We start from the raw sequence: 22,984 nt of genomic DNA on the forward strand, positions 1-22,984 counted from the left end.
TCCTCATGCTGCTATGAGAATGTGCCCCTACCTACACCCCCACTCTTACCTCCCCACCCTCGAATTCCCCCCCCACACACACACACACTCAGTGTTCATTCTTCACGGGACCAAGAATCTCCTCTCCCACCTATGCCCAACAAGGCCATCCTCCCCTTCATGTACAGATGGAGTCATGGGTCCCTCCCTATGTACTCCCAGGCTGGTGGTTTAGACCCTGGGGAGCTCTGGTTGGTTGGTATTGTTGCTCTCCTCATGGGTCCACAAACCCTTTCTGCTCCTTCAGTCTTCTCTTTAGCTTCTCCATTGGAGGACCCTTGATCAGATCAGTGGTTGGCTATGAGTCTCAGTTTCTGAATGTGTCAGCCTTTGGCAGACCTCTAAAGAGACAGCTATATCAGACTCTTGTCAGCATGCACTTCCTGCCATCCATATCAGTGTCTACCTTTGGTGACTGTACATGGGATGGATACTCAGGTGGAATGGTCTCCAGATGGCCCCTCCTTCAGTTTCTGTCCCACACTTTGTTTTCATATTTGCTCCCTTGAGTATTTTTGTTACTCTTTCTAAGTAGGACTGAAGGATCCACACTTGGTCTTCCTTCTTCATGAGCTTCATGTGGTCTGTGAGTTGAATCTTTGTTGTTTCAAACTTTTGGGCTAATATCCGCTTATCAGTGAGTAAATACCATGTGTGTTCTTTTGTGATTGGGTTAACTCACTCAGGATGATAATTTCTAGTTCCATCCATTTACCTAAGAATTTCTCAAATTCATTATTTTTAATAGCTGAGTAGTACTCCATTGTGTAAATGTACCACATTTTCTATATCCATTCCTCTGTTGAAGGACATCTGGGTTCTTTACAGCTTCTGGCTATTATAAATAAGGCTGCTATGAACATAGTGGAGCATATGTCCTTGTTATATGTTGGAGCATCTTCTGGGTATATGCCCAGGAGTAGTATGGCTAGATCCACAGGTAATGGTATGTCCAATTTTCTGAGGACCCACCAGACTGATTTCCAGAGTGACCCTAAAACTTCCATCAGAGAACTCCTAAACCTGATAAACAACTTCAGCAAAGTGGCTGGATATAAAATCAACTCAAACAAATCAGTAGCCTTCCTCTATTCAAAGAATAAACAGACTGAGAAAGAAATTAGGGAAATGACACTTTTCACAATAGTCACAAATAATATAAAATACCTTGGAGTGAATCTAACCAAGCAAGTAAAAGATCTGTATGACAAGAACTTCAAGTCTTTGAAGAAAGAAATAGAAGAAGATCTCGGAAGATGGAAAGACCTGACATGCTCCTGGATTGGCAGGATTAATTTAGTAAAAATGGCCATCTTGCCAAAAGCAATCTACAGATTCAATGCAATCCCCATCAAAATTCCAAATCAATTCTTCATAGAGATAGAAAGAGCAATTTGCAAATTCATTTGGAATAACAAAAAACCCAGGATAGCAAGAACTATTCTCAACAATAATAGAACTTCTGGGGAATCACCATCCCTGACCTCAAACAGTACTACAGAGCAATAGTGATTAAAAAAAACTGCATGGTATTGGTACAGAGACAGACAGGAAGATCAATGGAATAGAATTTAAGACCCAGAAATGAACCCACACACCTATGATCACTTGATAGGAGCTAAAACCATCCAGTGGAAAAAGGACAGCATTTTCAGAAAATGGTGCTGGTTCAACTGGAAGTTAGTATGTAGAAGGATGCAAATCAATCCATTCTTATCTCCTTGTACAAAGCTCAAGTCCAAGTGGATAAAGAACCTTCACATAAAACCAGATACACTGAAACTAATAGAAGAGAAGGTGGGGAAGAACCTTGACTACCTGGGCACAGGGGAAAAGTTCCTGAACAGAACACCAATGGCTTATGTTCTAAGATCAAGAATTGACAAACGGGACCTCATAAAATTGCAAAGCTTCTGTAAGGCAAAGGACCTTGTCAATAAGACAAAATGGCAACAAACAGATTGGGAAAAGATCTTTACCAATCCTACATCTGATAGAGGGCTAATATCGAATATATACAAAGAATTCAAGAAATTATACTCTAGACAAACAAATAACCCTATTAAAAATGGGGTACAGAGCTAAACAAAGAATTCTCAACTGAGGAAAGTCGAATGGCCGAGAAGCACCTTAAGAAATGCTCAACATCCTTAGTCATCAGGGAAATGTAAATCAAAACAACCCTGAGAAACCACCTCACACCAGTCAGAATGGCTAAGATCAAAAACTCAGGTGATAGTAGATGCTGGGGGGGGTGGGATATGGAGAAAGAGAAACACTCCTGCATTATTAGGTTTCAATTCTTAGGCAAATACATGAGGCTAACTCAAACAAGTGGAGGGATTTTCCTAATCAGACCCACAACACAATGGCATCCCTATTCTTTATTGCAATTATTGAGTCTTATTTTTCTTAAAAAAGCAGATATATTTATTTCTAAATGGTATTTTGAAACTACTTTAATAATACCAATGCTTGACAATGTGAGGTGGCTTTTTCCCCCTGACAGCAAAAATAAAATACATTCTTTTTCATTCATGCTAAAGAAAGTGATATTTTATCTATAGGTCAAACTTATTCTTGGTAGAAGCCAAATTCACCCACATTATCTTTAAGCTGGGGATGTGCTCAATGGTTTAGTAATTTCTCAAAACCCAGCAGTTTAAAAAAATCATGTGTTTTGTTTGTTTTTGTGTATTCGTGTGTGCATATATGTTTGTATTGTGTCTACTGTCTTTCTCAGTTGGTGCCTACCTTATTATTTGAGTCAAGGTCTCTCCATGAACCCAGAGCTTGTGAATTCAGCTACACTAGCTGCTAGCTGTTCACTAAGCCCTAGGGATCCTTCTGTCTCTGCCCTTCTGGCACTGGAATTGCAGGTACATACTACCACACCTAGATTTTACAATATGGCTACTGTGGGATTAAATTCGGGTCCTGTTGCTTACGTGGTAAGCATTTTACTAACAGAACCTCTCTGAAATTATTCACAGAGTAGTCAATAAACACATGCCTACCTTTGTTCAATGGTGCAGCTGGAACTTTCCAACCCAGAGGAGCTTCGGAACAAAGATAAGTGTTGTGGAATTAGGGACACTGATGGATGCACACATATTAAAGGAGTGTTTGAAGTTCAAATCACTGGGCTATCATTGGGCATAAGACAATGGCCCCAATCCTCAAAAATGCAGCAGGCTGACAATGTTGCTGACAAGAAACTTATCAAATGGATTTGAAACAAAAATTAAAACACCAACAGATGGGTTATGTTTAAATTCCCTCCCTCCTGGTATTCTGTGTGTCACTAAATATCAGCAGAATGCACCAAGGAGGCCCCACAGGATCCTGCCATGACAGCAGTGACCCCAATCCGCTTCCCTTTGCAGCAGGCTCAAGGTTGATGAATGCAGCTGGCTTTTGTTGGCTTTGCATATCTCTCTAGGTGGTCTGTCCTATTCTTTAAAAAAAGAAAAAAAACCAAACCATAATTTTAGATCAAAGAAACTGTCCATTTATATTTCCATAAATACTTAAGTAAATATCATCTGTAGGTTCTAAGAATCAATCCTCCTGTTCCTTGTAATTAAGTGGGAAAACGAATTAGTGAATGTTTCCAAACATAAACATGAAAAAACAATAAATATGCCTCTGTGGTGAAGTTATACTTTTGGAGGGGAAGAAGTAACAAAATCTAAATTAAATTAAAGTGGTGTTATGGGAACCAGAGTGGTAATACAGTTCAATAAACGAATGTAATTAGACAATGTAAGGGTTTTTTTTCCCAGGCTACAATCTAAAGCATAGGCCCTATCCCTGCTCGGGATCACTGTTAGAAGCCAATACAATATTCAAGCTCAAATTCACAGCTAGCATGTTCTGCCTTTTAGGTATTGCTTGTCTGATTATGCTGCCAGTCTCTCCATCTCCGAATGGTTTTGTGTAACTTTCAAGTGTAGCAGCCCCGTTTGGAAATAGACAAGTGTTCGTTTTGAAATGGAGTCATCAAATGCAAGCAGCCTTCAGGAGGCTCTTCTTTTCATGAGAACAAACAAAGGGAAATGTTTTTAGTACAAAATCCCTTTTTAACAAATACAGAACTTGTATTGCACTGCAGGGCTGCCCACCTCCACAAAGCCCTGGCTCTTTTTTGGTGGCCCTCAGAAGCAGCTTTTCATTGTATAATTCGTCCAGGGATAGAGCATCTGCTGGGCTAATGAGCTCTCCTGCAGCCTCTTCTCCCGCAGGCGAATCCCCAAAAGCACAGTCTTAAATCAGATACTATAAAAGCAAAAGGGGAAAAAAGGGGTGGGATGAAAGAGAAAAAAGTAAGGTCAAGGAAGCCAAGTTAGCAGTGTGCCAAGAATCATACCTGTGTCTGGCTTCAGAGAAGTTGTCTGCCTGAAGATTTTCAGCCACATAGTTAATTTCTAAACTCTTTCTTTCATGGCCAAGATTCTGTTTCACGATTACATCATTTGAGCACACGTCCAATGGGGATTAATATAATAGATCATCATGGCATCTTGCTCTTAAATATCTGGATAGCGACCTTGACTAGGGTCTGATTAGAAAGGGCAGGATTCAGGTTTGCTTTGCGGCAAAGTGGAACATGGCATTGGGAACCCAAAGACTTTGATTCCTGTCCTATCATTAATATTTCCATGTTTTACAGTGTGACTGGTGAGTCCGGTGGACATTATTAGGATGCTCCGTGACAGCATCTAATAAAGCATGTTGGGAAAGAAATCATTGCTCCCCTTTGCACTGATGATCTTTTGGAGAAATACAGTATTGTAGATTATAGGAGGTGAAGGTTGCAAACCCTGATGATACCCATGGTAATTCATCACGAGCCGGTAGCATGCCAGTGATCTACAGCTTTAAATGAGTAGCTTCCAGGAGGGACGTGGATGGAGAGCCTGTGTTATTCGTGGTAGCAGAGATGCTTTGGAGAGGACAGTTCGATTATTTATTGGTTGTTCTAAATTTCTGAGCACAATTTTAAGACATTGCAAGTGTCTGTGCTGTGTGATCCATCGGTGAGGTATGCTGCCTTTAGAAGTAGCCTGTGGTGTTGCTTTAAACAGCACAGACTGTGAGGAGTTGTTTCGGGATGCATTTGTAGAACTTGAAAGGCCAGGAGAGTATTAGTAATGTTGGGGTTAACAGAGGCAGCTCATTTTAGAAATTTGATATTTGAGTTTTTCAACATTATCCAAAGTAGGCTCGCCACATTCTTTTGAACAAACACTCCGGCACAGAGCAGATGGTTCCTCTATTAACAGCCATTTGCATTTAACATATTGCAATGATTTATGTACCACATGCCACTGAGCAAAGCAAAAACATTCAGTAGCAACTAATTAGTTGAGTGTAAAGACACATATCTCAATGTGCAGAGCCCTCCTCTAACTATGTTTTACAGTTTTTATAGTTTAGCATTTTATTTGTGCAAAGCAGTTAAATCTGAACTGTGACATTCCTCTTATGATTATGGTAATGCCTCTGCAATTATGGTTCTATTAATGTCTCAGTCAACCTTGTTCCTTTATTCATCCAGGAAGCTAGCATTGGCATGTTAGAATTTCCCAGGCATGGATAGGTCAGTCACAGTTACTTTTCAATGACTAGATTGCTTGTAACTTATCACCAAGCTCTCAGAAGCACTTGTTTACAAGTAGTTCGCTGCACCTGCAAAATGGGCTATCCTTCGCACAAAGTGGATATGAAGTTAGACTGTTTTAAAAAAAGCAATGTAAAAGAATGACTCATTTTAATTGGGTTTTGAATGTCACATTTATTAACAGTGTAATTCCTTCTTAATCTTATTAGTTGTACTCTTTAATTGACCCATATAACTGTACCCTGTCACCTGCTCAAACTATGTTGCAATTCTCTTACACCTCATGGATTCCCCTCTAACCTGGACTTGCTTCTCAAACTAGTAACCTCTGACACTCCCTTAGACACTGGGGTTTTGCTGACTTTTTACAAGCATCTTAAAGCCAAAGGAGAAACAGAACTAAAAATTGCCTTAGTGTATCCTGTGGGAAAGAAACTCTATTTTTCTCTTAGAGGGATCCTGAGACATTTCCTCCTACTTTGAAATGGCCATCAGGGTCGATGAATATCATGATACTGTCACTGTGAGTCAAGGTGACAATGTAAGAACTGTAGAATGAACCAATGAATCTTTTATAAGTATGATTTTCATTCTCAAGAGCCATCCATGCAAAATGTCAAAGGAGCCCATCCATCATCCGTGAGGATAAATGCATGCTTGTGACCCGGAGGAAATAGGATATGACTTAACTGCATTTACCCAGGACTCCGGGAGCCATCTTACAAAAATGACTGCTTTTCTCTCTTGATCCTTGGAAGTTTAATTTCACAGAAATTTCTACCTCCTGAGTAATCTAGAAAGTCAGTAGTGATTAACCTGAAGATGCACAAGATGATATTAATGATGATTCAGTAGAATATGAATTAATATAAATTATTATATTTTAGTATAGTTATGAACTCAGCACTTCATGGTAGAAAGGTAAAAGTAGTAGTAAAGAAAAACACAATCATCTGGTGGAGATAAAGACAATGTGCTGTTGTAAGCCTTGGAAGAAATAATATTAAAACAAGCCAGAGCTTCCTTCAAAGTGATGATATTACATTCTGGCTACATTCATGAGCATTACAGTAAAATAAAATACGTATTTAGTATACATTTCCATTTCACTCATGTTAATAAGATTTTACCTATCATTTGAAGTAGGCTTTGTCCATCTTACAGATGAAGGGACTAAGGCACCAAAATAAGTTTTAAGTTTGTGATTTTCTACATTCTAGGTATCAGTGAGTGGAGGGTTTAGCTAGCAAAAGACATCCACTGCAGCCTTTTCAGGAGAACGAGAACTGGTTAACAAACTTGGTACACTGTGTGATATTTTCTTATTTTCATGTGTGTCAAAAACTCACCTGTGGCATGTAATTTCCTTCAGTTTGTGGAAGTAAAACAATACAAGGGTCTTTGCCTTTGCTGTTGTTAGTAGGGAAATGTAATAGAATAATCAATATCAAGGACAAGAGGAAGCTATGGCATTGCAAAGAAGCTTCTTGTTTTCAACTCATTGCTTCTAAACAAAGATATAACATGTCACCCTGAGAGAGATCCCTCTGCTTCTGAAGGACATTTGTTTTCCATAAAGAACATTTATATTTAATGAAAACAGGATTAACTTTGTATTGAAAATTGAGCCTGCCATTCAGTGTGATTAAACAGCATACATGCAAGCTTGCCAATCTACTCTTTCCTCAGTACTTCCCTGTATCTGAGACAACTCTACTGTGAACTAATTTTTTAGATGTGCTTTTATTAGGAAAATGGGAACAAAAATGTGTCTACTTTTTTAAAATATTTACCTGGTACTAAAACAGGATACTATACAGTGTCTTAATCACTATATAATATTGACATTTTATTTATTAGTCATGCTAATTTCAAATAGCTTTACCTCACTATTATGATATTTGTGATAGCCTTAATGGAGATGAGAACATCAGGTTGTCTTTTAGCTAGCTTCTCTCATCCCAGAAGTATGGGCTGACACCCTTTATCCTGTTCACTGTTGCCACAGAAACCGTATCATGGTCCAGGCCACATTGCTTTGTAATTTTCTTGTTGAAGTATCTGTCAGTCCATGCAGATGGTAGCATCTTGAAGACAGGAACTATGGCCATTCATCTTTCTCTGTAGGAAATGGCACACTGCCACAAACTAGCAAGCACAAAATATGCAAGTACTTATATCTGGTTTTTCCATTCTTTTTTCTTCTTTTCTTCTTCTTCTTTCTTCTCCTTCCTTCTCCTTTCTCCTCCTCCTCCTCCTCCTCCTCCTCCTCCTCCTCCTCCTCCTCCTTCTCCTCCTCCTTCTCCTTCTCTTCTTCTTTTTTACATTGTTATACTTAAAGAAAATTCATCAGAAGTATATAGGGAAGATATTATTTTCTATGTTATAGTTCTAGGATTAGATGTCACGGAGTCTGTCTGAGACCCAGCTTACTCCTTTGTAATCCACCAATTACTATGTTCTCACATAAATTATAATAGCATTTCAAGTAAACTAAAAGTAATAGGTTACTTTTTTGGTTCTTAATCCCAAACCAAGTTATTCTCTTTTGTCTGTATTATGGTGTGCATGGGTTTATGTAGGTGTGTTTGAACACATATGAATTCATGTGTGTGCTAGTACATATACATGCAAAAGGCCCAAAGTTGACTTCAAGCATTTTCTTCAGTCCATCTCCTCGTGATACACTGAGATGGGATCTCTCACTGAATTCCCTTGGCTATTTTATATAGCTAACTTGCTTCTGCGACTTTGTCTCCTCCACAAGAACAGTGAATTATAGGCAGGCTATCCCACTTACCTGTTTTTTATGTAGGTTTTATAGATCTAAACTGGACTTCCAGCCTGTGGCATATGTCTTACCTCCTGAGCCATCTTACTCCAAAGTTATTCTTAAGATTAAAAAAAAAAAGTTTTTATAATAGCTTTAATCAAATGGTTATTGCGGTGTGTAAAATGGATCCCATTCTTTTTATAATTACAGAACATTTCAGACTTCCCATCCTATTTTTTTTCATAATTTTGTTACACATTTCAGGATTTTATATAGTTAACATCTTTTTAGTGCTAAGGTAAATAATCTGCTCACCATATTATTTGATATCAACACTACACACGTTTTAGCGGGTTTGATCTTGTTCTGTCAATGAATATACCCAGGGCACAGGAAAGACTCATCTCAAAGTCTGTTATCTGATGACTCCCCAGATCTCCAGTGGCAGAAGTAATAGACAGAACTCTGAGAACCAGTGAGTATCTAAGAAGCCCTGATGGAGCTGAAGACTCACCACCACCCCAAGACTTTCCATTCTCTGGGCTGATTTTCTACCCTATTCATAATGTTTTTTGAAACACACAGATTTTTAACTTGACAAAATGCAAGCTACTTTTTTCTTTTGTTGACTATTTAGTGTCCATTCTAAGACATTTTTGCTGGATTTGATGTCATGAAATTTTACCCTCACCGTTAGATCTTTGATCTGTTTTAAATTAGATATGTGGTTTAAGATGTAGGTTTTATGCCCTCTCTTCTTTCTTCCTTCCCCTTCCTTATCTTTTCTCTCTCTTCCTTCCTCCTCTTCTTCATATTCTTGTCTTTCTATTTGTTAATGTCTTGTTTTTCAAACCCATTGTTGAAGACTGCCCCATCCTCACTGAAGAGTCTAGAAGGGACCAGAAACACAAATAGTTTGTAGCTGTGTGTCATGGTATTTATTTACCTACTTGTTATGACATTTATATTGGTACTTGAAGTAATTAAATTATTTTCCTCAATTTTGGACAGTGGGTTGAAATCTGAAGCTTTGCATGTTTGGTGAAGTTGGGTGAAATAACATTACTGACATATCTCCCCCCCAAAAGAAAACAAACAGGATTTTCTCCTATTCCCTAGCTTTTATGTGTGAAATAAGCAAAGGTGGGCACAGGATACCAAAAGGGCAGAGTACCAATATGCCAAATGATTATATGATATGAGAAGAGTGATCCATAAAATTTCCCTTAGGTCTTTAATAGTCATTTATGGAGTTTCTAATGTATATGTGTCCTAGTTCTAGGTACAGGTCAACCAGTAAATCACCAATACATTGTGGGTCTAGCTTCTCGTTATACAACAGTATTGCTCCTGGCCAATTCACTCAACTACATTATATTTCAGTCTGAAAAGGGCGTTAGATGAAATTATTTCTGTGATTTTTTTCCATTCCAAAATAAGTGATTTTGTAATGTTATGACTCCCTATTTGGCACACGCACTGTCTATATAAACCCCGTACAGGAGTTTATCATGTTGTCTTTCCCCAACCTGCCAAATCTATGACCTCTTAGACTCCCCCTCCCGTTCTTTCTTGGCCCACCCTCCCCCCATCTGTTCCCTGTTCCCAGCAGCCCTGAGGATCTATAATTATACATGGATGTCACCAATATGTTGTAACAGCATTGCTTGCCTGATATTCTGGTAGCCTCAAATGGGTAAAAGCAACCAGGACAGCAACATGAGTCTGCGACAAGGTGCTACCCCTTAACTTTGTCTTACAGGGCTTGAATTTGTTCATTTAACTAAAAATAATCTGTATGCTTAAGAATATCACCCAAAGCAAATGGAAATATATATTAGTTACTAGTTAATCTTAATTTCCTTTACATGCATGGTTTTAACTTACTGTTATAGAGTGTAAAGAACTCACAGTCAGAGAGATCAAAAGCTGTTAGCATCTCTATTTATCTCAGAACACACCAGATTGCACCACCTGATAGTGCATATTTTACATGCTAAGGCTTCTATCATAATTTCTCCAGCCTAAACCAAAACAGAAAAAAATTACTCCTTATCTATTCCAATTTGGTACTTAATTTTTTTTTTTTTACAATTTTTAAAACATACCTGCTACTTTGCAAGGTAAAAATAAGATGCAGCAAAAAAAAAAATGGTGAAAGTCTATATCAAAGCTAGCCTTTTATCTAATGTAGTGACAATGTAGAGAGGATGAGAGCTAAAATTACTTTGCTCTGAAAAATCAATCTGTTCTTGGCACTGTTTAAACACATGGGCATGTGCACACACACACACACATGCACACACACACATATACATGCATACTCAAGCAGAGATACAAACATACACTTGCATATTCACACACACACGGAAGCACACACATGCATGCTCACACAGTCCACAGATATTTTCATTTATTTTGTTTTATCACAATAGAAGTTTAATTATCTAGTTTAATAATGAAGAATTTTGCTACCCCAACATGATTTCTGTGAATAATAGTTTTGTGGGTGTATTAATACAGACATATGTGCATGCATGTACAAGAACATGCATGCACACATACACACTTCAGCTAAGTATGGTTTTAAGGCTCTGACTTAAATAAAATACTAATGTTTACTGTAGAACAACCCAGAGACTCTGACCTATACTCAGTATTGTGATTTCCATAGAAGGATATATGTGTGAGGGTTTCTCAAATGTATTTGAGCAGTAGGATATTTATAGATTAATTCTGAGGAGTATATGAAAATATTCCATTATATAGAAGGGAGACCCTGCTTCTGTTTCTTTTGGCTGACTCTGAGCTCTCCAGGAGTTATGAGTACAGGACCCACTTCTCCTGACTCATAACCAATAAATCATTAAGATAGATAATGAGTTTGAAACCTTAATAGTTTCTCTTGTTTACTCTCACTGTGTTTCCAACACAACATCTATTATCCTCAGCACAACCACAGTGCGAAAGAGAACCATCAGAGTTCCTATCTGAACTTACTGCCTTGAGTCAGGATCTTTGAATTGATGTGACTTCTTGAGGTCGCCATACCATATATTTTAAACATGTCTCTCAAGTCAACAACTGTTTTTCAAATTCAGAAACAAATACATTAGCCAACAAAAAAAATGATGTCTAAATCATCGCCCCTTTGTCACCTGCAATTAACTTCATTTTGATGAAGTTTTTCTGTCTATAAAATGAAGGCAAACACAGCAACCATGACTTTTTATGCACTAGGGTAACATATTATTTCTAAGGGTAACTTGTTGACGATATACCTAGACCTCTGCTGCAATGGAATCAATATATAGACTCCTAGTATCAAATTGCAAAAATAAATGTCTATTCTTTCATTTGGAGGCTATCATAGTAAATATTTATCATAGTAAATATTAGACCAAGACAACATTTTTTATTGTATCTGGAAATGCTTCTGGTCACACAAACCATGCACACATGCGTGCTCAAACACACACACACAAACACACACACACACACACTCCCTCTCTCACTACAATACTGTTGGGGGATAATAACCACTAAATTATGAATTAGAATATAGAACTTAGCCCCACATGTTAGATACAGGAGTCCCAAGTTCATACCTGGTTCTGTTTTTCAGACCTGCCAATGTGGTTGCATCTTCCCATACAAATACTAGGTTAAATTCTTTTACTATTTTATTATGTGGTATTTTCTTCAGATATCTCTGTTTCCTTTTTAAAGGCATTTTAATGGTCTATCTTAAGAAAAAAAACTTTAGCACTTGGGAATGAAGAATAAAAAGACAAGTTCTTAGACTGAGTTGTGCTCCTGCATCCTAATGAGGTCCATACTTTAAATAAAGGCATCATTACATACATCCTCTGCTTTTAATGGCAGAAATCTCAAAGGAAAAGGAGAGACTTGTGTATAGATTCTCTTTATAGTTCAATTTTTTTCAAGGATTTTAAAAATATGCTTGAAATCAGAATGCCCCTCCCCAGTTGTCTCCCAAAGCAGGTGCTCAAACCAGCTGTTCTCTCTAGCATATTCACTGCCTGAGCGATTGCCCTCCCGGTGCTGATTTTTAGTTTTAATTTGTGACCATCAGATCTTTACTTTGAGTATTCTTAGTTATGGAGATTCATTCTCCCTTTAAAATGGCAGCAAGTGAAAATTTTGATAGTGGAGTGGTCAAAACTCCATTTAGCTTGGAAAAAAAACCCACCTGTGTGATAGGATCACTTAATATAACCCTATAAAATTGCATATTGCAAAATAGGCAATGCATTTAGTCAGTGAACTTCTAAAAGGCAGAATTGATAGTGATGTACGATATCAACAGGAAAACTGGAGACGCTCATGTAAAGGATGAAATCACTTAAAAAAGGTTAGCATGACTCACCATTTCCAATTTTATCCATTAATATCAGTGGCCTGATGTTTTTTTTTTTTTTTTTTTTTTTTTTGATTATTTGATTATTTCGTGTTTTTATTTTAGTGAAATGCAGTTGCAGGTACTTAAATTTTCAGAGAAACATAAAAGAAAATATTCAGAAATTTCAACTCATTTCTTTTCTCAGGAAATACCATAGTGTCATAATTTACTTTGGTGGTAAAATCCCTATATCTAATATAGTAAAGTATTTTAGCTCAGTTACACTTTGACAATTGACGAAAGTAAAACTAAGAAGTCAGAAAGCAAGTAAGCAGAGAACAGCAACCTGGTATAGTGCAAGAGCAAACAGCAAAAGGAGTCTGTGACCCCTGAACACACCATGAATGGCAGAGATGTAATGGTTTGTTTTGCTGTATACTGATAGATCCTTTAGGGATTTTCTGAGTCTTCTGGGTTTATTAAGCTCCATTCATGCTACTGTAGATGCAAAAGCTTAGACTACAGCCCATTGCAGTCAGGACCTGACTGATACTTTATTGCATGAGTGAAAATTCAGTCATGAAACATCTCTGGTCCTTGGTTTTCTCACAAGTAAAACAAAGTTAAATCCATGTGTCTTGCAAGACTTTTGTGAGGACCAATAGAAGTAAAACAGTCGACAAGAACCTTAGAAGCTGAAGCTTACACTAATGTTAAGGGTCATTACTCACATTTCAACAAGGAATAGCACATTTGCCTCTAGGTTGATATATTTATTTTTCAGATTATATCTCAGTTTCCTTTGGAAGGCAGCTTTTAAACACCAGTGTTTTGTGGGGTTCGGTGAATAGTTATTAAATGACTATTTTTAAAATAGATGTGATCCATTGCTCAAGTTTTACCTACTCCATATAGTGTGAGAATTTCTAATCCAAACCTCTTCGGAACAGTAGAGTGCCCATTGAAGAGTCTGAACTGGAATCCCAACTTGGTTTCCTACTGTCAAACATGGAGTGGTATAATACAAATATGTAGCTAAGCCACTGATTGCCTAAAACCCTACTTCCATATTATTCCCCACGCCATGCCTTCAGATGATTAAGGAATCTCTCCCCAGGTCTTTGCTCAGATTATAATTTCTTCTCAAGCCCTACTGCCTCTCCTTACAAGAGAATCTCAAAGTATCACTCTATGTTGACTTCCAAGGATTTGAAATGCCTTTCTTGACTCTCAACTTGAGCACCAGGTCTGGGAGTCATAATTGCTCCTAAGTTAAACAAATGCTACAGCTCTCAGTAGTCACACAATGGAATATTTTCTACTACCGCCTTAAAGTGTTTCTCCTCTGTATTCAGCTTGCATGTGAAAACTTATAAATTTAGATGCATTATAACATGAGCAACTGCAAGAGCAAGATGTAGAAACTCTAGTGCTTCTTAAAGATGATGACAATCCATTGGGAGACGATGGGAAAGAATCTCTGAGGATTCCACAGTTCATTTCCTATCTGGAATTTCTCAACAAGCTGTGCTGTTTCGTGCATAATTTGTCTGCCTTGAATATCCATTACACACTGTACTACACATTTTAGATACTGTACAAATGTCAAACTTTTTACTAGTCTTCTCTAATTAAATTAGTAGTTCTTTTATCTCAAAAGAATTCATGTGGTGCTATGAATTAGATATGGTTTAGATGTATCTCCAGGGACTTCATGAACTGAACTTTAACCCACTGTGCAGTATTAAGAGGATAGAAATAACTTAATGATGGTTTTTAATGATAATAATAATTAAATAATTCAATGAGGCTTTAGAAGTAGTCAGGATTAAATAAGATGACCAAAGTGAATGTCCTCAATTTAATTCTAGTGGCTTTGGAGAATAGCAGGAACAGAAGTTTCACACCATGCAATCCTGGGCTGCCTTGGGACCATAACCGCAAGAAGAAAGTCATCAGATACAGCTCTATGAACCTTCAGGACAGAAATTTAAATAAGCCTGTTTAGTTTAAAAGTTACACAAATTTAAATTTGTTGTAATAATGAAAAACACAAGAAGCAAATAATAAAAGCCCTCAGCCGATATTGCCTTTACCCTTCCAGGCTTTGAAAGCATGAGCCCTTTGAAAGTAGAAGCTTTGTTGTGTACATTGCTGTGTGCCCACTGCATCTGCCCCATGATGGAGAAAAAATGTGAGTTGAAAACAGAGAAAAGGGAGATGCTATAAAAGCAGAATCTGCTAAGTGGGTGGAAAGCCCAGCTTCAACGATTAGGTTTCATTGATGACAAGAAAACACAGAGTCACACTCTTTCCAAAGCGTGTGGCAGGATGTTTCTGACGTGAGAACTGAAATGTAAAGATTTTGGCAAATTTATTTTAGTTTTGCCTAAGAATGACACCCAAGAAAGAACCTGCAAAAAAAAAAAAAAAAAAAAAAAAAAAACTGACATACTTTTTGTAGCTAGCAAATCAACTTAGCATGACACTGTTTTATAAATAATTTTAAAATTCAAATTGTCCATATACTTCAAAAGTTTCACAATTTTTTTTTTTAAAAAATGGGCATTTTGGTTACATTTATGTCTGTGTACCATGTGTGTCCCTGGTGCCCATAGGGGTCAAAAAAGAGGGCATGGATCACCTCACAGTGGAATTATAGATACTTCGGAGCTGTCCTCGGGTCATCTGGAGGAGCAACCAGCACTCTTAACTGCTGAGCCGTCTCTTCAGTACCACTCAGAAATATTCCTGCTCACTCAAGATTAAATAGTTTGGGTACTAACTTAAAACTTAGCCTTGCCCTACTTACAAAAACCCCAAGATGGTGACATTTAAATAGTCACGAGTTCTGAGTGCTAGGTGTGACTCCTGGGAGTAAGAAGGTATGGAGATTTTCTGCCTGTGACACCCTGGTAATATAGCTTTGTCACTGTCTTGTTTCAGACCCTGCCTCTGGCACAGGAGACAGGGTTGGCCAGGCCTGACATAAGCCTTCCACACATATTTTATAGTTGTATAGCTTGATCTTCTTGCAGAGCTCCCAACATCTGGAGCATAAGCTGTCTCTGACTTCGTTGCCTGCCTTTGGGACCCTTTCCTGCTGGGTTGCCTTGTCTAGCCTCAGTAGGAGAAGATGTACCTAAGTCTTACTACAACTTGCTATGCCAAGACTTGTTGAGATGGGGTTTGGAAGAAGGGAGTTGAATGGGGGGCTTGGAAGAGAGGAGGGGCAGGAAATTGTGGTCAGGGTATATATGCTAAAATAGGGCTTCGTTCTAATCCCCTCAGAATCCTTCTCAGGGGAAAGCAATGGAAATAGGAAAGACAAAGTAAATTAATTAATTAATTAATTAACAAAAATATTAATTGTTCCAGTAACTGGGGAAAGGTTATATTTCAAAAGCCTCAAGGGGTGTCTGAAATTAAAGAGAGCACTGAGTCTCATACATGTTTGTCTCTTATGTGTACATACCTATAGTTTTTAAGTTACAAAGTTGTCAAAGAAAGTGTCTGACAATTATAATCCATAGTAAATACAAGTACATTCTTTAACAAACTCCATTTGAAATTTATTAATTACTTATTTCTGACATTTTCTAACATCTTTGCCCTGGACTCAATGTAAACTTCAGAAAGGTAAGCTACGGAGAAGCTAAACTTGAAACTATTCGCTATTGTGACAGCCAGCCTGTAACAGAAGGAGAGTAGGCACTGCTTGGGGTGAGAAGGGAATGCATACCATTGAAAAGGTATGAGTTACCGCTAGGAATGTACTTTAAAAGACAAGAAACTGAGATGTTGATCAGATTTGACTATTTCTTTCAAGTTTACCTTCATGTTTATGCTGTTAAAGGAGAAATTCTATTATCCAATGTTCAAAGCCAGTAGTTTGATACATTGCTGATAATACATCTCAAAAACAAATGAGCTTATTACTAAATGCTCATTTATCTTTCAGATTTAAAAACAAAACTATTATAATAAATCACACTGCTTCCTCAGCCTTACCTCAAAGAGGCAAAAGAGAATACAGAGTTTATATTCTGATAAAAGCCCATGTATCTGACCATGTATTCAGGTTTAATTAACTTAATTATGGGAAGAATGCTCAGAAGAAAACATGGTATTTGTAACTCAGAAACATTTTGGACATTATATATTGAATGACTTTTGAATTTAATCCCCTGTCTGTATGGGGAAAAAAAAGTGTTCAGAGCAAACATGCCCTCTTCGTTTCCTCTTCTCACCTCTCACTCGGGTACGGTTTATTTATGCACTGGACGGACTCTTGGCCATTAGAACCATCTTGCTTCAGCAGTTAATTAACACAAGTACCATAATTTAATACAGTTAATGCTACTCGATGTCCTTTAATGTACCTTCCATTAGTGATATTATTGTAGTATTACCCTGTAAATTAAAATGAGATCAAGACTAAGAGAGTAGCTCTTTAATTAAGGTCCTGGCGCACCGAACTCCTCTATTATTCACTAGAGAAAATCACCCTGATTTACTGAAGCAGGACAGCCATAAGTCAGAATTAGCCCATGAAGATTATTAGGTTTATTGAACAATGTAAGTGCTACGGAGTTGCTGAGATTGCCAGTAGCACTGCTTCCTCCTTTTCCTCTATTTTCTTAATAAATACTCGATGAGAAGAGGCAAATGAAAGAAAAAAAAAAGCATGAAGCAAGAGAGAAATACATCTTATGATAATATCATAGTTTTTGTCACCAACTCAATAGATACTCGATATATCTCATGGCCAGAAGAGCCTAAATGATCCACTAATCTAGTGGTAGTCAAAACATTGCTTTTAGGTGAAGTAACGCTAGTCGATATAAACTCTACATTTGCATATGTACATTAGATATTTTCAACTATTCCCATTTCATAGTTTAATATGTCAAGATGAAAAAATATATATTTCTGTTGCCTGTTTTGCAAACATTGATATCTGGTCTCCATCCAAATTTTATACAATAATTCATATAAATTCCCACAATTTGCTTGGATGGTTTTGGAAGTGACAAACAGAAACATATTATTACTATTATTCCTGGATACAGACAGGTATAGACATATAAGATTCCACGATTGTGTGATCATGGGATAATGTGTAAAGGCAAGGTGTGAGAAACAATGCCCTTGCTTGTATTTTGGGAGATTTAGAATTTTCTCTTAGACATCATCGACTAGCAGACAAGCTTTGTATAGGTGACCTGTTGTTTAAGGGAGAGATAACCGAAGACATTAATCTTGGAATTTTCAAGGGAAAATAATCATGATGATATCTAGGCTGGGAGGCGTCATGAACCAACGTTGCTCAGCTTTCTGTTTAGTGGTTCCATCATAGGCAAATATTCCTTACATAACTTGAAAGCTGGAGACACGCCGGAGCCATCAGGCCTTGCTTCCTTAGTCCCTCCCCCAGGACTAAAAATACTCTAGCCATCTGGTGCCTAGTGCAGTACACGCCAGCATCAGTTTGCCCCTGAGGAATTTGGACAGAGGGTGGAGGTGACAGAGCAGCACCGTATGGAAGAGCCTCACCTCTACTGGACCTTTCTTTGGTGCCCAGCTGCTTCTCACCAGCTCACAGCTATCTGGTGAACAGGAATGACAGCAGAGGTGAGACTCAGGGAAGGCAGTTTGATAGAATCTGGGTCCAGCTCATCCCTCGCAGCCAGTGAAAAGCAGCTGGAGGTCATTGCGAAGGCAAGGCTTAAGAGAAAGGTGAGAAGTCTGGAGGGATTCAGTGTTCTTTGGCATGCCACCTTTAGGAGATGGCCTGTCTAACTCCAATGGAGCATGCATAAAGCTGCCCTTAGCTCGAAAACGTGTTTTACACTTTCTTTCAAAAGAATCTGAGGATAGAAAAATGAATTTCTAATACCAAAAATAAGCTCTAGCACTGGTTATTTCATAACTGAAAACCTCTGAAATGTTGCCTTTCTGATAAGGCTAAATCAAAGCTTTTGGGGTATAGTGATCTCTAGAAACTCAAGTACACATTAAGGAGTCTTCAAGCTGCCAGAAACTGACCTATCTGAATTTAATATAACAAAGTCACATAAATCTAAGGCTATTAATTTTGAGCTTTATTCTTTTAGTCATAGTATTTGTCATTTGATGTTGGTGTGCTATTGTTAAAAACATTGAATATTTTCGTACAGTATATACAGACAAGAATACATAGGATCATATTTGAAGCTGATAGTCTTTGACTAAGTTGTTCCTGAATGTGATGAAGCATTTTAGTACCATACACACTCGAGTCTGAGAAGACAGCATCCCATTGTCCTGTATCTCCTGCTAATCCATGCACACTTCTCTTAACACTAGGGGACCCAAACTCAGTGTGGGTATCAATATACCAGGGCATAAATTTCTCAAAAATATTAACTTGCTTTTAAGATATTGTCATTCTTCACTGAGACCTTGGTTAAAAGGTGACAGTAGGGTCCAAATCTAAAGACTCTTTACTGGCCATGGGGAACACAACACTAAGCAGAGGAGACACACACAAATTCATACACTTTTTCCCCAAAGTTAATGTTCTGAAACCCTAGATGCCTCACTAAGCAGTAAAGCTCGTCATTGCATCGTTCTTTTTTTTCTCACTATGACACTCACAACAGCAACAAATGCCTAGTCATTAGCACGTGGAGACAACTCTCTGAAGGACCAGAGTCTCACACCTCTAGTCTCTGAGGACTAGGCAAGACCTAAGAGAATCTGAAAGCCAGCCAATTGAATGAAGCCTGATTTATGTGGGTTCGTTCAATTGTTTGCTTATGCCAGGTCTACCATTCACACACTTATCCTCATGTTTTCACAGTTTAGAAATAATTATTTCTTTGATTATATTTATTTCCCACCCATTATCCCATGCTTCCATTCCCATCATGCCTTGCAGAATGAAAATCTCTTATGTTGGTAGTGTTTGTTCTCATTATTGGAGTTTTTCATTCAAACATCTTCAGATTCTTTGTAATGTAATTGTAGTTTTAAAAAAAAATATATATATATATTTCTAAAATCAGTTATCCCTGATTATAACCACCATCTGTACTTGACCTATAAAGAGTCCCAAGTCTGTATTTTATATGTGAAATATTATTTAATACAAAACTGTCCAAAACCTTAGAAAAGGGAACCTTACCACTCTTAAGAAATGGATTTTATTTCTCAGATGGCTTTTAGGTCTAACACTGCATGGTGACTCTTGCTTGCATTGGGAAATGCATGATATAACCTTGTTTCCCTTAGCCTTCTAACAGAGCCACCAGCTTCACTCTGCTGAGGAATTTAGCATCACCTCACCTAGGGAGTTCCATTGCTTCCGGTAAGATCACTTATGTTTCCTTTTGTTTAAATTCTAAAGACTGCCTGAAGAGTGGCAGCCAATGCGTGTTTACAAATCATTGTTGAGTCAAAGGGTCTCAAATGCCTTTAGAACCTACTTGCATAGTGGTGCTCCTCAGAAATAAGGAAATAAAAATTGACCTAAGTCACTTTATAACTGTGGGCATAATTTTTGGACACAGTCTCTTTTTTTTCCATTCAAGATGGGCAGGTGTTCTCTTACCTTCCTCGCACCTTTATGTCTGAGATCGCATAAAAGTAGCGTGCCAAATGTAGTTCATCTACAAATACTTCCCCAACGGCAGGTCTCAACAGCCTGATTCTCAGGTCCGTGACTGTGAAGAAATCTCTGAGTTTCTTGGTTGTATCCAGCTGTCCATAGAGGGAAGCCATATTTCGTAGCCGAGGTCCAGCAAAAAACGCAAACCTGTCTTTGATCTCGAAGTGGATTATTTTGCTATTCGTGGAGTACCCGGTGGAGTACTCTTCTGTGCAAATGATTTCTAAGACCGTGTGCTGAGATAAATCCTTCACGGATTTCGGGTCCATGTGGAATGCATGTAGGCAGTCTGTGGCGTAATACTGATAGGGCTGCCATGTTCGTCCGTAATCGAGAGATTTCTCTAGGATCATTTGGTCTGGACGCCCCGATTCAAAGGTAATAACTATGTTGTCTGTGAGTTCAATGGTTTTGCTCCAAGACAGGGTGATGTTAACCTGGAGAGGTTTGGGGTACTCCTTCCAAGTAGCAGACTGCCAAAATGTGGAGGGATGTCTTCCTTCAAAATCAAACATCAGCTCAGGAGGGTGTGCCAGTTCAGGGGTACTTGCATCACACTCATTATTGCACATGTAAGGGTTGCCCTATGAGAGACAAAGAAAGGAGGGCACATTAAATACTGGCATAACAGTCTTTTCTTATTGCTCATGGCTAGCAAGCTAGGACAGAAAACAACAATAACAAAATCACTAAACATTTCACTTTCCCCAATTGGATTCTCTATAATAGCCTTTAAAAAGGTACCATGGGACATTGGAGAGACGACTAAGGAGTTAATGACACTGCTTTGCTCTTTCAGAAGACCCACGTTCAAGTCTTAGCACCTATGTGGCAGCTCAGAACTGTGTAACTCTAGTACCAGGGCATGTGATGGACTACTCTGACCTCCACAGGCACCAGGCATGCAAGAGGTGCACAGACATACAACACACACACAAACATAACATAAAAATAAATCTTATAAAATTAATACAGTAATATTTCATCTTTCCCTGGACTTCAATGTATGCGAGCAGTTTCTTTATCCCGTGTGTCTTAGACCCAGAGTGTGATCACAGAGACACAGAGACTCATAACTGCCTAATGCCTCAAGCCTTCCACTTTCTCCTAGGAAGGTAGGGGGAATCCTTTCTTGACTCGACATTCCTTAGAAACGTGGTTTCTCTTTAGTATACATTTTTTGTAATTAACATATGATTACATCATCATTTCTCTTTTTATTTCCATCCTCCAACTCCTCCCATGTATTCCCCTTGCTCGCTCTTAAATTCACAGCTTAAGAAAAAGTGTGTGTGTGTGTGTGTGTGTGTGTGTGTGTGTTCCTAAATATATAAATACAATCTGCTCAGTACATATAATGTTACTTGTATGTGAGGTTTTAGGGCTGATCATTTATTTCGTAATGGATGATCAGTTAGTATGTTCTTCCCCAGGGAAGATTATTTCTTCCACTCTGAAGATTCCTGTAGTTCTTTGTTTAAGGTTGAGGGCTTCCAAGAGGCCCCCTTCCTCGTGGCATGTCTACTGATATCATTCTTATTTAGGTCTTAGTAATTCATGGTTCTTTATCAGCTCCCTTTTCAAGTAGGGTTTTAGAATTAACCTCGAGTGATAGATGCCTAACCCATATCCTCTATAGCCATGGATACCCTCATTAACATTCAGCTTCCTCTTGGCTTTGCCCCCAGTTCATCATACTTAACTGGGTCCCTGCTTCATAAAGTCTGGTTTGAAAACATTTACTTTATTCACCACAAATCATTAAAATGTGGTACACTGCAGGCTCTGGGGCTTGGTCCAAACATCTGGCATCCTAATAGCTAGAGATGAGAGGAGTGCTCAGGAATGTGTTGGACTGAGAATGTGTTCCACGTAATGGGGCACGGAAGCCCACTTTAGTTATAGCACAGTATCCTTGAGGAATTGGTTCCAGGTCCTCCATGGATACCCAAATCCGCCTAATCTAAAATCCAAGCATTTGCATATACCCTGCACATACTCTAGATCATCTGGAGATGATTTAAATGTAAATGTTATGTAAATAGTTACTACATTGCATTCTTTTGGGAACATTGACAAGGAAGGGTCTGTATGTTTGCAGTGTAGAGTCAACCATCCTGGGCTTGACTATACAGCCCATGAAACCATCAAACAAGGAGCATTTACAGAATGAGGGCCTGTAAATGGCAGAAGGCTGTGACATGGGCGCCTTCACGTTGCTAGTTCTAATGAATCAACACAGTATTCTACGTGGGCAGAGTCATGTTTTGCCATTGGTAACTTTCTGCATACCTCCCCCACCTCATGTCTTCTCTCCATGTGAGGTTGGCTGCAGATGTTGACTGTAGATGTGGAGCCTTCAGGATGTGGGGCAATCAGTTGCTCTAGGAGATGAAGAAGGTGCTGTACCAAAGCAGACACTTGTGTGCTTGTTACTTTGCACCAGCCCGTAGGCAGCTCCCAGTGGATGTTGATTATTATTCTCCTTACAAATGCTACTTCCTTTACAACCCACTCAAACAAGGAGCTGGAAAT

At 38.4% G+C, this 22,984-nt stretch overlaps 1 protein-coding gene across 7 annotated transcripts in view; it reads right to left on the reverse strand.

Moving 5' to 3' along the window:
- Ntng1 (netrin G1) overlaps positions 1-22,984 on the reverse strand; it is a 337,637-nt gene that overhangs the window by 126,994 nt on the left and 187,659 nt on the right. For all 7 annotated transcript variants that reach the window (XM_076933155.1, XM_076933156.1, XM_034501099.2 and 4 more), the window contains exon 3: positions 20,393-21,033. In XM_076933155.1, coding sequence (XP_076789270.1) covers positions 20,393-21,033 — 641 coding nt within the window. The remainder of the gene's footprint in view (positions 1-20,392; positions 21,034-22,984) is intronic.

Source organism: Arvicanthis niloticus, chromosome 4 (genome assembly GCF_011762505.2).
Source record: "Arvicanthis niloticus isolate mArvNil1 chromosome 4, mArvNil1.pat.X, whole genome shotgun sequence".
NCBI classification, from domain to species: Eukaryota; Metazoa; Chordata; class Mammalia; order Rodentia; family Muridae; genus Arvicanthis; species Arvicanthis niloticus.